The sequence below is a fragment of the Ranitomeya variabilis genome, chromosome 6, assembly GCF_051348905.1.
Source record: "Ranitomeya variabilis isolate aRanVar5 chromosome 6, aRanVar5.hap1, whole genome shotgun sequence".
In the NCBI taxonomy this organism is placed as follows: domain Eukaryota; kingdom Metazoa; phylum Chordata; class Amphibia; order Anura; family Dendrobatidae; genus Ranitomeya; species Ranitomeya variabilis.
The window spans coordinates 516,087,195-516,101,923 of NC_135237.1; the positions used below are offsets into that span (position 1 = coordinate 516,087,195).

Below are 14,729 nucleotides of genomic sequence, written 5' to 3' on the forward strand. Positions count from 1 at the left end.
ACAGTAGTTTGACAATAAACGGCTTCACCCAACCACTAACCATGAGTGGAGAAAAAGTTTTGGTGTTATCATTCATATTCTCTGAAAAAAAGGCCAAGAAAGCAAAAATTCTGCCGGGGCTTTTGAGCACAACTGTACATCAGGTAAAAAAACTATATTTTGATAAGTAACTGGTCCTCTGTAACTTTAATTTCTTTTAAATGGAGGATTGTCCAGCTTGAGATAGAAAATCGTTGGCAGTAAATGAGCTAAAATACCAAATGCGCCCAGATTCATCTCCGTCTTGTAGGTCTTCAGCTTGTTTGGTCCCATTTCCTCCTCCCACATTGTAGCACTTATGGCATGCCATACAAAGATATGACCACTGCTGCCAATCACTGGTTGTGGCCATCATGAACGGTCATACTGGTATTACCACTGCTGCTAGTGATTGGAGGCAATATTTATTACTGGGAACATTTATTAATTTTTCAGAAAATATATTATTATTTTATGAGTCTGAAAATGGCACAAATGCGGTCAAATTATCAAAGAGCAGTATGATGAATCAATATAAATACTTTTATGCCCAAAAAAGATAAAAATATTCTGGAAGTGATATGCCCAACTCATCAGAAATGTTAGATGTTTTCTTATGGCTGAGAAGTGGTACACCAATATTTGGAGCCATAAAATTTGCACATGCCGTTATTATATTTGGCACATTTTACATTTCCTCAAAGACACAAAAAAAGCTCCTAAAAGGCGAAAACAATAAAGTAATACATTTGGTTCCTATCCGTTGTTCTCACAGTTTCTGCCTGAAAGCAATTCTTCAACCCCATATAAAATGTCCTACCTAGTATTTCTCGTAAAATCCCAATTCTGCTAAGAAAGTTATTTAAAATCTGACTTTTTTTTTTTTTTTTTTAGGTACCAAGGGAGAAAAGGTTGCTGCCCATAAATAAAATGAACGAGGTCCATGATGACCAGGAGAAAAGGTAAAGTGTTTTTGTTTTTTTTTAATTTTGTTTTTGTTTTTTATTTGATGGACTGCTATTTGGCTCATGTATTTCATAGGGGTTTTGCAAAATATTTCTATTATTAGAATAGATTAACCCCTTAATGACAGCCAATACCCAGATTTTAGGGACCAGAGGAATAACAGACTAAGGGTATGTGCACACGCTGCGGATTTGACGCTGCGGATTCGCAGCAATTTTTCAATGCGTTTTACAGTACCACGTAAACCTAAAGAAAAACAAAATCCGCAGTGCACATGCTGCGGAAAAAAACACACAGAAACGCAGCATTGTTTATTCCGCAGCATGCTAATTCTTTGTGCAGATTCCGGAGTGGTTTACATCTGCTCCTCAATAGGAATCCGCAGGTGTAAAAACGAAGGTGGAGTCCGCGGAAAAACCACTATAGAGAGAAAATTAAAAGATGAGATTATGGCTGCTTGCAGCGACCACTAGAGGGAGCCCACTACTACTATGTAACTGTATACAGAAAGCTCCATAGCTCCCTCTAGTGGTGGCTGTGGACAGCTAGAATTGTAGCTTCTATTTCTCTCTATGCAGAGGACCTGGAGCTCTATATATAAAAAAAAAAAAAAACAACAACATTTGGAGCTGATAAATATCATTGGTGAACCGAAGAAGCTAAATTATATTTGGACAACCTTGTTCATAAAATGCAATGCAAATATTCATATATCATAGATTTTCCCTGAAGGCATACGTTGAAATATATAGCCTGTCCCCATACAGGTTAGATTTGTAGCAAGTCCTAAATTTATATAGCAAAACCTTTGCCTACCACATTACTTGCCAAATTACTGGAGCATGACTTTAAAATCCATTGATTATCCCACTTTCCCATTGATCTGAACGTTGCCTGCTCTACAGTATCTTCCTATCCTTCTCTACTAATGATAAGGAAACTCATAAAACACCTCCAGGCGTTTCTGCTTCTTGTAGATAAGGAAGGTTATATTATAGCCGTTAGGTATCTAAAGGTAGAATATGGAGAGGCCGCAATGTTAACCAGAGCAGGCGTGTTTAAAAAGTGGGAATTTAAAGGGATGTTCCTAAAATCATAAGTTAAGATGAAAGAAAGATGGAGTGCTCCATGTGTGATACAGTAGAGTGATCGACAGGATCGGAGGATGTATATCACTCACCTGGATACATTGTGTATGACACAACTCTGATGTAGGTATAGAGCCAAATGAGCTGCTGCTCCAGCCACTGCACTCGAATCCAGCGGGTGGAGGAGAGCCTCAACATGTGGTAGGAAAATTGTGGCGCTGGTGTCCGGGCGCTGCCAAGGAGGAATGGATTAATTGAAAACAGCTTTAATACAACGCGTTTCGGAGTTGCATCAACTTTTTCTTCAGGTAATACATAATACACAAAGTGATTACCCATCACATATATAGGTGTGGCTTAGTTGGCTACGAATTGGTTTAATTGATTACTAATGTCACTCCTTACACCTGTATAAGTGATGGGTAATCACTCTGTTATGTATTACCTGAAGAAATAGTTGATCCAAATCCAAAACGAGTTGTTCCAAAGCTTTTTAAAATAAATCCAATCCCTTACACGTGGCCAACTGTTCCTCCTTGACAGTGCCCGGACACCACCGCCACAATTTTCCTCGCACGTCTTACAATCATAAGTTATCCCAATATCTTCTGCAGTCCCATAGACAATGAATGGAGGCGAGAAGTATAAGCATCTCTGCTCCGTTCAATATGCGGGCTCTGCAGGGGATGTAGATGCTTGTTTTGGGGTTCGTTTGGGGTCCAAGTTGTCAAAGACACCGCAATAGGTTAGTTATTCCCTATTTTATGCATATGGAATAATTTATGATTTGGGATTAACCCTGTAAAGAGGTTTTCCATGAAACTGCTTGGACCCCACTGATTATGAAAATGGGTTCCTGAACTCCCAACTTATATTCCAGTTTTTCTCCTTAGATTTTTTTCAGTTTGTTCGTACCCTGTGTATATAAAAAATGTGGGCTGCCTTTTCTTTGAGCTGGACATTACATTCATGTAATTCTCCATGGCTGCGTGTCCAGCCGGGTCTGTCCTTCTCAGCCATTATCCACACGCACGTCACTTGACAAATGCTAAGGTTTTAATAATAGAGGTTAGGACCATCCCAAATAAGATTACCGTTACATGGTGGGATGGCTTTTCCTTTTTTTTTTTTTTTAAGCCAAAATTAGGTTAACTAAGCACCATATATTATTTTCATGCACTATTGCTGTTTATATATTTACTGCAGGGTATTTGCTTATTATGTTTTTATCTTGGGTTTTCTCTGTTTAGTGGCCAGTGTGAACATGCGCTTACATACCATCTTATATTCCAGTTCATCTCTTTAGGGTTTTGGTAGTTGTTCAGGAGACTGCAGCAGGTAGGCAGGATGCAGGAAACAGCAGGCAGGCGGGGGACGTCCTGGAGACTGCATGCAGGTGGGATGTAGGTAGCCACAGTCAGGCGGGGACGTCCTGGAGACTGCATACAGCAGCTGAGTAGGTCAAGCTGTAAAGAGCAAGCCAAAGTCTAGCAAAACTGAAGTTTTAATACCAAGACACAGGTGTGTGTCTTGATGAGCCTTAGACAGGCCAATGAAGATGATCTCATGGGATCACACCGGGCAATCTACAAAGGCTCGACATGGAGCACAACAGAGTCTAGTGGTTTGTGGTGGAAGCAAGACATGGATCTCGAACAGGTGCGCAACAGACACAGTGTAAACATATTAGAAAAATAGATATAAAATGTACAATACATTTTGTAAATCAGTAAAAAATAAATAAGATGATACATTTTTTTACCTTGTTGAGAGAAAGTTATCGTCCTGTTTACCTGCAGAGAAGCTTTGCTGTGTAAGGAGGTAGATAGGGACAAATATATAGATATAATAATCCTGATATGAAACCTTCTAAAACATGGAACATTTATGCTTTTATTTGATTATGATCTTGCTTCCTTGTAGGAATGGTGTCCCAACCAGTGAGCCTCAGAGTAACCTGAGTGCTGGAGAGAATCGGGTGCAAGTTCTGAAAACCAATCCGGTGAACCTTTCCCTCAACACAGAACCCGTAGAATCCTCCAAGAGGGAGCAGTATAACAGCAGCTTATCCGGAAGCCCGACTTCTGCTCCTACTTCCTCGGTCGCTGTGGTAAAAGCAGAGGAATTTACCCCAGTGTTCATGTCCCCTTCAGTGACTTACAGGACGGACAGTGAGGAACCAAGAGGGGTTATTTTTGAGCAGACCCATTATGGAGCCCACATCAGCCAACATACAGACTACCTCAAGGATGATCAGCGCAGCACCCCGGACAGCACGTACAATGAAAGCTTTAAAGAAACCGTATCTGATGTAAGAATCGACTCTAAAATGTATCACACCTATGACCAATATATCATCATCACACTGATGAACGCTGGGCAATCATTAGTGGAGCCCAGTCTCTTTGCCACAATTGCCTTTTACCAAACTTTTCCCATTATCTGAGACGCTCGTTATATTCTCGTCACATACCCAGAATTTCTACATCCATAATTAATGAGAGGACCCTTTTTGAGCCCAGATACTTCTACTTCAAGGATCTTTTTTTAAAATATACATGAAGGTGTTAATTTGTCCATTTGTGTCATCAAGTGTCATCTGCTTGGGGCCCTCTCCTATAAGCCAGGGCAGAAAATGTCTACAAAGATTGTCTCTCGCTATGCCAGATAAGACATGAGCTCCATGTAATGCCACATTACTCCAGTAGTGGCCACTGTGTTATTAAAGCTAATGAGCAGGGGATTCTGGATCAGTGGCGATCAGTTGATCGTCTATGGGTACTATATATATATTTTTTTTTACCAAAGAAGTTGGACAGATGAAAGAACCCTTTTAGTTTAAGCACATTTTATACAAGATGCCAGAAAATTTCACAACTCCTTTCTGTATAATAACCTAAAAATCAAGCATGCAAAGCCAACGATACATCAAATCTTAATTGCCTGGCAGTACCATGCCCTAGGCATACAAGGCAGAGATTTGAGGAGAAGTGACTCCATAGACTCAACTGTGATTATTAGGTACCTAACTAGAGGCTTGTGGTTTAGCGCCTTTTACACTTGGTCCCTTTTTACCTCTTTCCTACAAGTCTCTGCCGCCTGCTTTTCCATACATATTGCCCACTGTTTGAATACACAACAAAAGGCTAATTGACAGGTACCTTTGAAGGGGAAACTATAATTAGAAAAATTAGGTGTTAGTTCTACATTTATTTTTTAATATAAACTAAATATAAAAAATTTAGATTTTAATAAATCTAAATTTTACTCTTGCAATTTTCACATTGGCGACTAGGATATTTTAGAATCCCTGTCCTTTCAGGAAGAATTTTCAGCAGGCTCCTTATTATTAGAGGCACGATTAAAGATGGTGATAGCAGCTCAGCCAAGAGCGCAATAGGCGATGCCACAGCTCCTCGTTCCTTCACAATGACCTTTGCACACACTCATTAGATGCTTCAGTAAAAAAGATAGGGGCGGAGTCCGTTTATTGCTACTAATGTACATGTACATTTCCTGAAACAACAGGAAGTTAGAGTCTAAAAAATGCCCCAGTATTTACATTTACATACACCTAACAGAAAAACCTGACTTAAAGGGCCTCTGCATAAAGTGACTGTTCAGACCAAGCACAGGCACTCGGCGTACACTTGGTGTGGCCAATGTTTAAGAGCTCCTTCCTACTTACTTGTTTTCTCTCTATCTTTCGCTTACCAGCACAAAATGACTATTCAAACCAAGCACAGATGCTCTGTGTGTGTATGTGTGTGTGTGGGGGGGTCAGATATATACGAAAAACAAGTATATGGGAAGGTGCACTGAACTGCTTGGACATTGCAAGGGTGCGCCGAGTGTCTGTGCTTCGTTTGAACAGTCCTTGTGTGCTCACAGACTGCACTCGTTTTCCAGGAAGAGTGCCACTTTTGTCCTTAGGTGGTGTCTGGTATTGCAACTCGGCCTCGGTCATTCCAATTATGCTGATAAACTGTAAAACCAGAATTAGATATAGACAGTGCTGTTTTTGGAAAATGTAGCCTGTTCTGTAAGCCTGGACAATGCTATCATCCAAAGTTATCAATAGTTGTCTTGTACTTTCTAACAAATACCTGTTCTCTTTTCCAGAAATATCGGACATCATCAGTAGCGGATGATTTCATGTATGATCAAACAGCGAGGTATGTTGTGAAGGTTTTTTTTTTAACTTTTCCATTAAATGTCCCTTTAGACTATATGGCTCATAATGCTGGTTATATATATAATCTAGTGGAGATACTATCACCTGTAGTAATAGTAATACTCTCCCATGTTTTCCCACATTATAGCACATTTCAGTATACTCTCGAAGCCACAAAGTCTCTCCGTCAGAAACAAGGAGAAGGGCCAATGACGTACTTGAACAAAGGGCAATTTTATGCCGTCACTCTGAGCGAAACTGGAAGCAACAAATGTTTTCGACACCCAATCAGCAAAGTGAGGGTAAGACATGTCGTCCTACAATCTCTAGTATATCTATGACACTCAGTCTTCAGATAATAACCAAACCCTCTAAAATAAAAATAATAATCGTCTAGTAAATAAATAGTCTTAAAAAAAAAAAAAAAAAAAACAAGTGTCCGCATTCTAAGAACGTGGTACAACGTAGAAAAAAAATAAAGTGACTTATTCACCCAAGCTTTAAAAAAAAAAATTAGCCACTTAAAGCAGCCGAAACGTCACACAAAGCATGGGTGAAAAAAAAAAACGCTTTATTTTTCTATTACAATCTTGGAGTGCCATTTTTGATTCTACATATCTTGGCAAGGGCATGAGGTGGGAATCCTAAGTCTTGCGCCCTACAAGTCTTGCGCCCTACAAGTCTTGCGCCCTACAAGTCTTGCGCCCTACAAGTCTTGCGCCCTACAAGTCTTGCGCCCTACAAGTCTTGCGCCCTACAGGTTTCTCACCCTACAAGTCTCGCACCCTACAAGTCTCGCACCCTACAAGTCTCGCACCCTACAAGTCTCGCACCCTACAAGTCTCGCACCCTACATCCTTTCTTCTACTCCATCTTCGAGCCTTGATGGGTTTTCAATCTGAAATGCTAAAATGTCATTGCAGTCACATGGGTCATTATAAAACCTCTGTCAGTGGGAGATGAAGCTGCAACTTCATATAAATTTAGAGAAATCTCCTTACTAGGGAAAGCAGAGATGAGAAGTGATGGAGCCTTGGAAGCTGCAAAGTTCCTTTTGCCCTTTTTTTTGTATCATACCCAAAAAATTGGGCTCCACTTATTTTCACATTTTGAGATGAGGGAGACTGGTAATATCACGTCTACAGAGATCTGCTGGATTTTGTGTGAGTGCAGCAGGTATCAGGCACCTGTTATTCTAAAGAATGGGACAGTAGAGAGACACCTGCCGCTTGTGCACGCGAGACAGAGATATCAGTAGACGTAACGTCACCAGACCGCTCACCTCCCAATGTAGAACCCCTATAAGACAAGAAAGGTAATAGGAATACAATGCAATTGAGCCATTACCCAGATCCTCCTAATGAGCAGCAGAACCTTCCAGAGTCGCATCAATGCATCTAATCCTACCACGCAGTAATCTGCTTTGTACTGACAAAGGGCAAGTATTTGGAATCTGTCATTTAGAGAGAGATGTATTCTTTTTGTTTAGTCCAATACACATTAAAATATAGATGCCCAAAGCTGTTGAAATCAGTCGGCTCTTCTGACAACAGTCTACTATTCATGGGGGCCTCCCAACTCTCCCCCAACAGATGATATCAGGAAGGGAAGGATCCAGTCTGCTGAATTTCAGCAGCCGAACCTTTTGTTCTCCCAGAAAATACAATAAGGCCAGAAGTCTGCCAGAAGGTAAAGAGGAGTCTGAATGTAAAGAGTTTGGAGGGAGGGAGACAAAGTAGTCTGGAGGGTCGAGGACAGAGGAGTGTTGAGGACAGAGGAGTCACTGGATGGTCGAGGAGGCTCGAGGATGGAGGAGGTTCGAGGACGGAGGAGTCTGTGGAAGGTCGAGGATGGAGGAGTCTGTGGAGGACGGAGGAGTCTGTGGAGGAGGGTGGAGGACAGAGGAGTCTATGGAGGGTCGAGGATGGAGGGGTCTGTGGAGGGTTGAGGATGGAGGGGTCTGTGGAGAGTCGAGGACAGAGGGGACTGTGGAGGGTCGAGGACAGAGAGTTCTGTGGAGGGTCGAGGGTGGAAGAGTCTGTGGAGGGTCGAGGGCTGAGGAGGGTGGAGGAGTCTGGAGTGATGGGAGCAGTGGAGTCTGAAGTGACGGGACCAGAGGAATCGGGCAACAGCTTTTATAGAACACACAGAACAGCTCAGCTGAGCCAAACATTCCTATGTATGGGAGAGTCAAGATGTCTGTCAGCTGAACGATTGCTTAACTATCTGTGTATGTGTCCTTCAATCAAGAATTGCTATTTTATGGGGAATACGAGTATTTACTAAAACAGAAAAGATGAGAAAGCAGGCAGGTTCCAATTAATCTTATTTTTATTAGAAATTACCACATGGTCAGAGAATCACACCCATTCGGATAGATCTACTCAATTTACATAACGTTCACAGCTCATTCTAACAATTTGTTAGAAATTTGTTACAAAACCGAGTTGTGATGCATAAAGTGCCCAATACCTGACTGATCGCTTTCCCAGTGTGGCACGCATCTATCTTATCCCCTGACCGGTGTGGATGACGGCTCCGCTCTGTATCGGACAGCTGTTATTGAGTTTCTCTTTGTAGCCATTTACAATAAAGCGACAGCTACAGGTGTTGGAGCAAAAACCCCGGGGGAACATCAGTAATGTCCGTACATCAGACATATACTTCACAGGTGAAACTGTTTCCATTGTAAGGTGGAGTTGTGGGTGCCGGGGCACAAAGGCACAGACGCTGAGCTGGAGATCACATTCCTTCTCGTACGTCCAATGTTGACGCCTTTAGTTAAATACTTGTAGGCGAAACTCGGAAACTGCATGTTGTCTCTGGGCGTGGAGAAATAAATGGGAAACTGTAGGACCTCTCTTCATTGTTTGTGTCATTAAAGGATTTCTGAGATAGAGAATCCCACAATATTTTCAACCTCTATTGTACGGATGGTTCTCCATTACCTTTGCCAAAACTTGGTTGAATGGGTAGGCCCATTAAAATGTCACCTATCGCAGAGACCCCCTGATTATGGGAACAGGGGACCCAAAGTCCATTTTTGAGTCTAGTCAGTTGGTGACCTGTGTAGAATTATGGACACCAGCTCATCATCTGTCTTCAGTCCATTTCTATCAGTCCCGTGTAGGTGGTTTCCATACCCTGGGCTGAGGTGTGCCTGAATGAGATAGTGTATCTCTAGCTATTGAAATTCTCTCTTTGGGTTGTCTCTTACGTTAGCAGAGGGAGTAGTTCTGCGGTGGCTACATTATAGATTTGTCGTTTAAAGACGTAAGGAAAGGGAGCCATACCTTAGGTAAACATCTCAAGAAAGGTGAGGTGAACAATGTGGCTTTTAGCCTCTATATATTGACCTGTGATGACTATAAATCATGCCGAGCCCGTATATTAAGACACGATTCTCGGCAGTGTCATTGTAGCTGATTGATTATAACTTGAATGTTTTTCATGGGAAAATCCCTTTATTGTTCATCAATGGGGGTCCATAAACTATATCAGAGGGGGTCTTCTTTTAGTGCTAAACCAGAACTTAGACAGTGGATTTGTGTTGGCATATCAAAGTGTGAGACTAGCCAACCTCTATGGAGCCCATTGGTACAATGACTGCCCCAAACTCCAGCAGACTATAACATTATTTGTCACTGGGGTCAAGACCTGCAATACTAGACACAACCTGAGGACAAGAGTGGCACTATTCCTGGAAGAAAGTGGCTACGTGTGTCTCATACTGCACGTTTGAATCCAGTTGCTTGTTGTCAATGTTGATGAGTTAATGCAGCGTTGCACTTGTGTAGTTAAGGCACTGTGCACACTGGTAATTTTTCATTGCACTAAATTAGATACATTTCCACAAAAATGAACCAAAATGGTGAACCAATACAAGATAGTTGGCCTTCACTTAAGTGGGGGAGTAGTTAAGGGGGTAAAGCAGGAATGGGGGGTTGTACAGTTTAAGGACTTGTTCACATGTAGCGATTCTGCTGCATTTTTCTCCTTGGCAGCGTTTTATAGTAGTAGCAAAAATAAGTGAGAATTCTAAAATCTCATTCACATGGTGCATTTTTTCCCTTACAGTTTTTAAGCTGTTTTTTCCTCTTTCAAACCGCAGCATGTCAATTCTTTCTACGTTTCTGCTGCGTTTTGTTTTTTACCTATTCAATTGAATGTAAAAAAAAACGCATAAAACACAAATGAAATGCACACAAGGAGGTTTTGGTGAGTTTCTGATGTTGCAGATTTTCTGTCCCATTTCTGCATCCAATAAGTAAACTGAATGACTTGCATTTTTTCTGAGATACGAGAGGGTACCCTCCAAAAACGAGAATTACTTATTTACATTTTTTGTATCCAAGATAGCGTCTTAGAACTATTAATCCCCTTTAGGCCATGTGCACATGCTGCGGATTCCATTGCGGAATTTCCGCTGCGGGTTTTCACCTGCAGTTTCCTATTGGAGCAGGTGAAAAACCGCTGCGGATTCTGCACAAAGAATTGACATGCTGCGGAAAATAAAACACTGCGTTTCTGCGCGTTTTTTTCCGCAGCATGTGCACTGCGGATTTCATTTCCCATAGCATTACATGGTACTGTAAATGCATGGGAAACCGCTGCGGATCCGCAGCAAAATCCGCAGCGTGTACACATACCCTTAAAGTCCTGTCCTTTACACTGTGTTCCAAATTATTATGCACAAAGAGTTTAGGAGAGATAAGGTTAGAATGTTTTTGTTTGTCATTTAAACTCATTGATGGTGATGTGTGTCAGGGCTTTATATCACTGAAAGCAATTGCAGATACCTGTGCAAATTAGTTTGGCAGGTGTGTCCAAATAAAGGCAAGACTACTTAAGGAGGCTGTTCCACATTATTAAGCAGCCTACAAAATGGGAAAGAAAAAGGATGTGTCGGCTGCTGAGAAGCAACAAATTGTGGAGTATTTAGGTCAAGGCATGACTACAATCAACATTGCCAAGACACTTCATCGTGATCATCGCACAATCAAGAAGTATGTAGCTGATTCCCAGCACACACGTGTGCGTGCTGATAAGGAAAAATTGAGGACTCTTTCCAACAGGCAACTTCATAAGGTTAAAAGAGCAGCTGCAAAAATGCCTTGTCATAGCAGCAGACAAGTTTTTGAAGCTGCTGTTGCCTCCAACATCCCCAGAACAACAAGATGCAGGGTCCTTCAGAGGTTTGCAGCTGTGCGTAAGCCATCCTGTCGACCACCTCTATCCACTGCACACAAGCAGAAACAGCTCCAGTGGGCCAAACGATACATGAAGACTGACTTCCAAACTGTTTTGTTCACCGATGAGTGCCGTGCAACGCTCGATGGTCCAAATGGATGGAGTGGAGGATGGCTGGTTGATGGATACTCCATGAAAACACGGCTAAGGCGCCAACAAGGAGGAGGTGGAGTAATGTTTTGGGCTGGAATCATGGGGAGATTGTCGGCCCCTTTATGATCCCTGAAGGGGTAAAGATGAACTCCATAATCTATGTGGAGTTTCTAAAACAACACTTCCTGCCATGGTTCAAGAGGAAGAACCGTGCTTTCCGCAGCAAGATCATTTTCATGCATAATAATGCACCGACTCATGCTGCAAAAAACACATCTGCATCTCTGGCTGCTATGGGCATAAAAGAGGACAAACTTATGGTGTGGCCACCATCTTCCCCTGACCTCAACCCCATTGAGACCCTCTGGAGCATCATCAAAAGGAGTGTCTATGATGGCGGGAGGCAGTTCACATCTAAGCAACAGCTCTGGGAGGGTATTCTGTCCACATGCAAAACAATTGAAGCAGAAACCATCCAAAAAATGACAAATTCAATGGACGAGAGAGTTCAGAAGCTTCTTTCGAACAAGGGGTCCTATGTGCAAATGTAACATCACCTAGAATAAAGTTTTCACTTGAAAACTGTTTGATTTCATTTTGTGATAAGCTGATAATGCTTATAACTTCACAATTGACCATTTTTTTTGTTCAAAATAATAATAAAAAAGGTTGAAAACTCTGCTGTGCATAATAATTTGGAACATGCATTTTGAGTGTTTATTTTTTTTAAAAGATACTGTTTTCATAGGCAGTTTGTTCCAAAACATTGCAATTATACTAGAATAGTAGATGACTGGAAAATAACAATGACTGCAATTCAGATAGGTAATTTAGAGAAAATATGAGGAAATGTTATTTGCATAATAATTTGGAACACAGTGTAGATGATATGCACTTGGCCCAATGTTTTTTTTTTTAATATTCTTCTGGACTAATGCTGTTAGCCTCCAGCTATTTTTTGTTAACCTCTTCTACGTCCTGAAAACGCTTTCCCATTAGGTTTTTCTTCATTCTTGGGAATAAGGAGAAGTTGCAGTCTCATTTTTTGGTATAAATATAAATAACTCACAAAAAAACTCATTGTGGGAACGTGACCTAAAATGTGTCTGGTATTCTAAATTCCATAAAACAGGGAGAAAAAAGTTTTACTATGAAGACTGAGGGAAAGCTCTACTCTGGGAAGAAAAATTAAACCTTAGGAGGAAATTCTGAAGGAATGCAAAGACCTGTATATTTTACCAAGGAGTGGCTGTTCTTGTGAAAATTCTTCCTATGAAAGTGTTTGATGGTGACAGAATTCCTGTTCTTACATGTAGGGACACAAGAGAAAGGGGAGGAAGCAGCAGCTGTACGGGAAAGTGCACGGATCCGGAGATTGGAGCAATGTTCGGGCAGCGCAAACTTTTGTGTAACTTGTGATTAACCTGCAATCTGGATATCATATGGGACTTCTTAATTATTGATGTGTATATGTATATCTATATATAGACTTTCCAACTTTTAATTTATCTTACAGTTACAAAGTTGTTTTTTTACAGTGTTTATTCCAAAATGTATTGGATAGATTGACATTTCAGTTTCTGAGTACAGGCGCCATGACTCCGGACTCACAGAAAGATCAGGATTGGGAAGGCGATACTGATTTGCCTCTATAATGTACAGGGAAAGACAAAGATAAAGACTATGCTCACATCAATTACATGGAGAGTCAGGGGGTGGCGCTGTCCATGTGCAGCGCCCCAGAGTCCTGGTCGTTGCAGTAGCATGGTTCAGCCACTAAGGGGGGCCATGCTGCGTTCGATGGCACGGAAGGAGTTCTCTGAGCAGGTATCACAGTCACCAATACATTTCACAGCTGGGCCTCCGGGGGGAGCTAAGGGTGCTATTCATTAGGCCACTCCCCACCATAGTGGGTAAACTGGGGGTCAGGCAGGAAGTTAGAGAGAACGCTGACGGGATTGAACGGAGCAACACCTGGTGGCAGAGGGTGTTGTGAAGGGAGAGACTGTAGGGTCTCTGCCAGGGGTGGGATCCTGGCAGAGGCTTGGCATGGAAAGAACGTAAAGGGACCGTGCCTGCTCAGCATAGCGGCGGTGCCCAAGGAAGGACTAAGAAGCAAGATAGATTGTGCTGAGTGAGAAACGAAATCAAGCGAAAGGAGATACCAGTGAGGGTTGTGCTGAAAGAGGCAGCACCTTACTGAGGCGCACTACCGGTGGCCGGAACGCCGAGGAGGTAAAGAGTTTCAAGCCATACCTCAGACCTACGGCAGGGCAGTTAGCTTGAGGCGGACTGTCTCACGCATCACCCAGGAAGGCAAAGGGGGGTACCAACAGGAGAGGGGCGCAGATAGAGTCCCGGAAGATCTCCGAGCCTCCCCGTCATACGGGTGCGTTCCTACCATAGTATCTGGAGGGACGAGGAAGATCATTGCGAATTAAGTTGTTGTGAGGGAACACGAGAAACAGACACAACAGTTGTGGGGTACTTTCCGTAAGCACAGCAGGGAAGGACTGCAACACATAGCGCTAGAAGGAAGGCACCGATTTCCACCTGCAAGGAGAGCTCTGGAAGTGCCATTGGACCGGCCGGACTTGCGCAGCCTGGTGAGCCGTATTCCGGACTGAGGACCCAGAGAGCTTCAGTAAAGAGGTAAAGAGACTGCAACCTGGTGTCCTCGTTATTTACCGCGACCTGCACCCCACAACTGCACCGCTACAACATCGCTTATTGCACCGGACGTCCCCCACTGACAGACAGGGCCACGGACCGGGTCTAGCCACCGTGACAACCCCAGGACTGAGACCTAGAGGCCCGGCTCCGGGTACCCCTCGGCCCTGCGGCGGTGTGGGGGCGCTCCAACTTGGCGTCACGAACAGGATCTACTTAAGCCTGAAGAATCAGGTCATGTGTGCCTAGAGACTGTGATTTACTGTGCTTGGACTGTACTTTATTGTAAGACTGTGCTGCGCCATTAGCCGCCAAAAGTTCCCGCCAAAAGGCGCCGCCATTGCTACACCCAAGGGGAAGGAGGGCGTGTTATGGGCGGAGACTCCCAGTGTGGCGCGAGAAATGGCTACCGCCCCCTGCACTTCTGGCTGCAGAGGAATGACCTGCCCCAAAGCAGAAGAGAAACACCC

General features: G+C 42.7%; 1 protein-coding gene across 1 annotated transcript in view; it reads left to right on the top strand.

Annotated features, from left to right (window-relative positions):
- GRHL2 (grainyhead like transcription factor 2) overlaps positions 1 to 14,729 on the top strand; it is a 98,077-nt gene that overhangs the window by 43,887 nt on the left and 39,461 nt on the right. The window contains exons 3-6 of the mRNA XM_077270979.1: positions 913 to 980; positions 3,996 to 4,383; positions 6,195 to 6,247; positions 6,395 to 6,548. Of these exons, the coding sequence (XP_077127094.1) occupies positions 913 to 980; positions 3,996 to 4,383; positions 6,195 to 6,247; positions 6,395 to 6,548 (663 nt within the window). The remainder of the gene's footprint in view (positions 1 to 912; positions 981 to 3,995; positions 4,384 to 6,194; positions 6,248 to 6,394; positions 6,549 to 14,729) is intronic.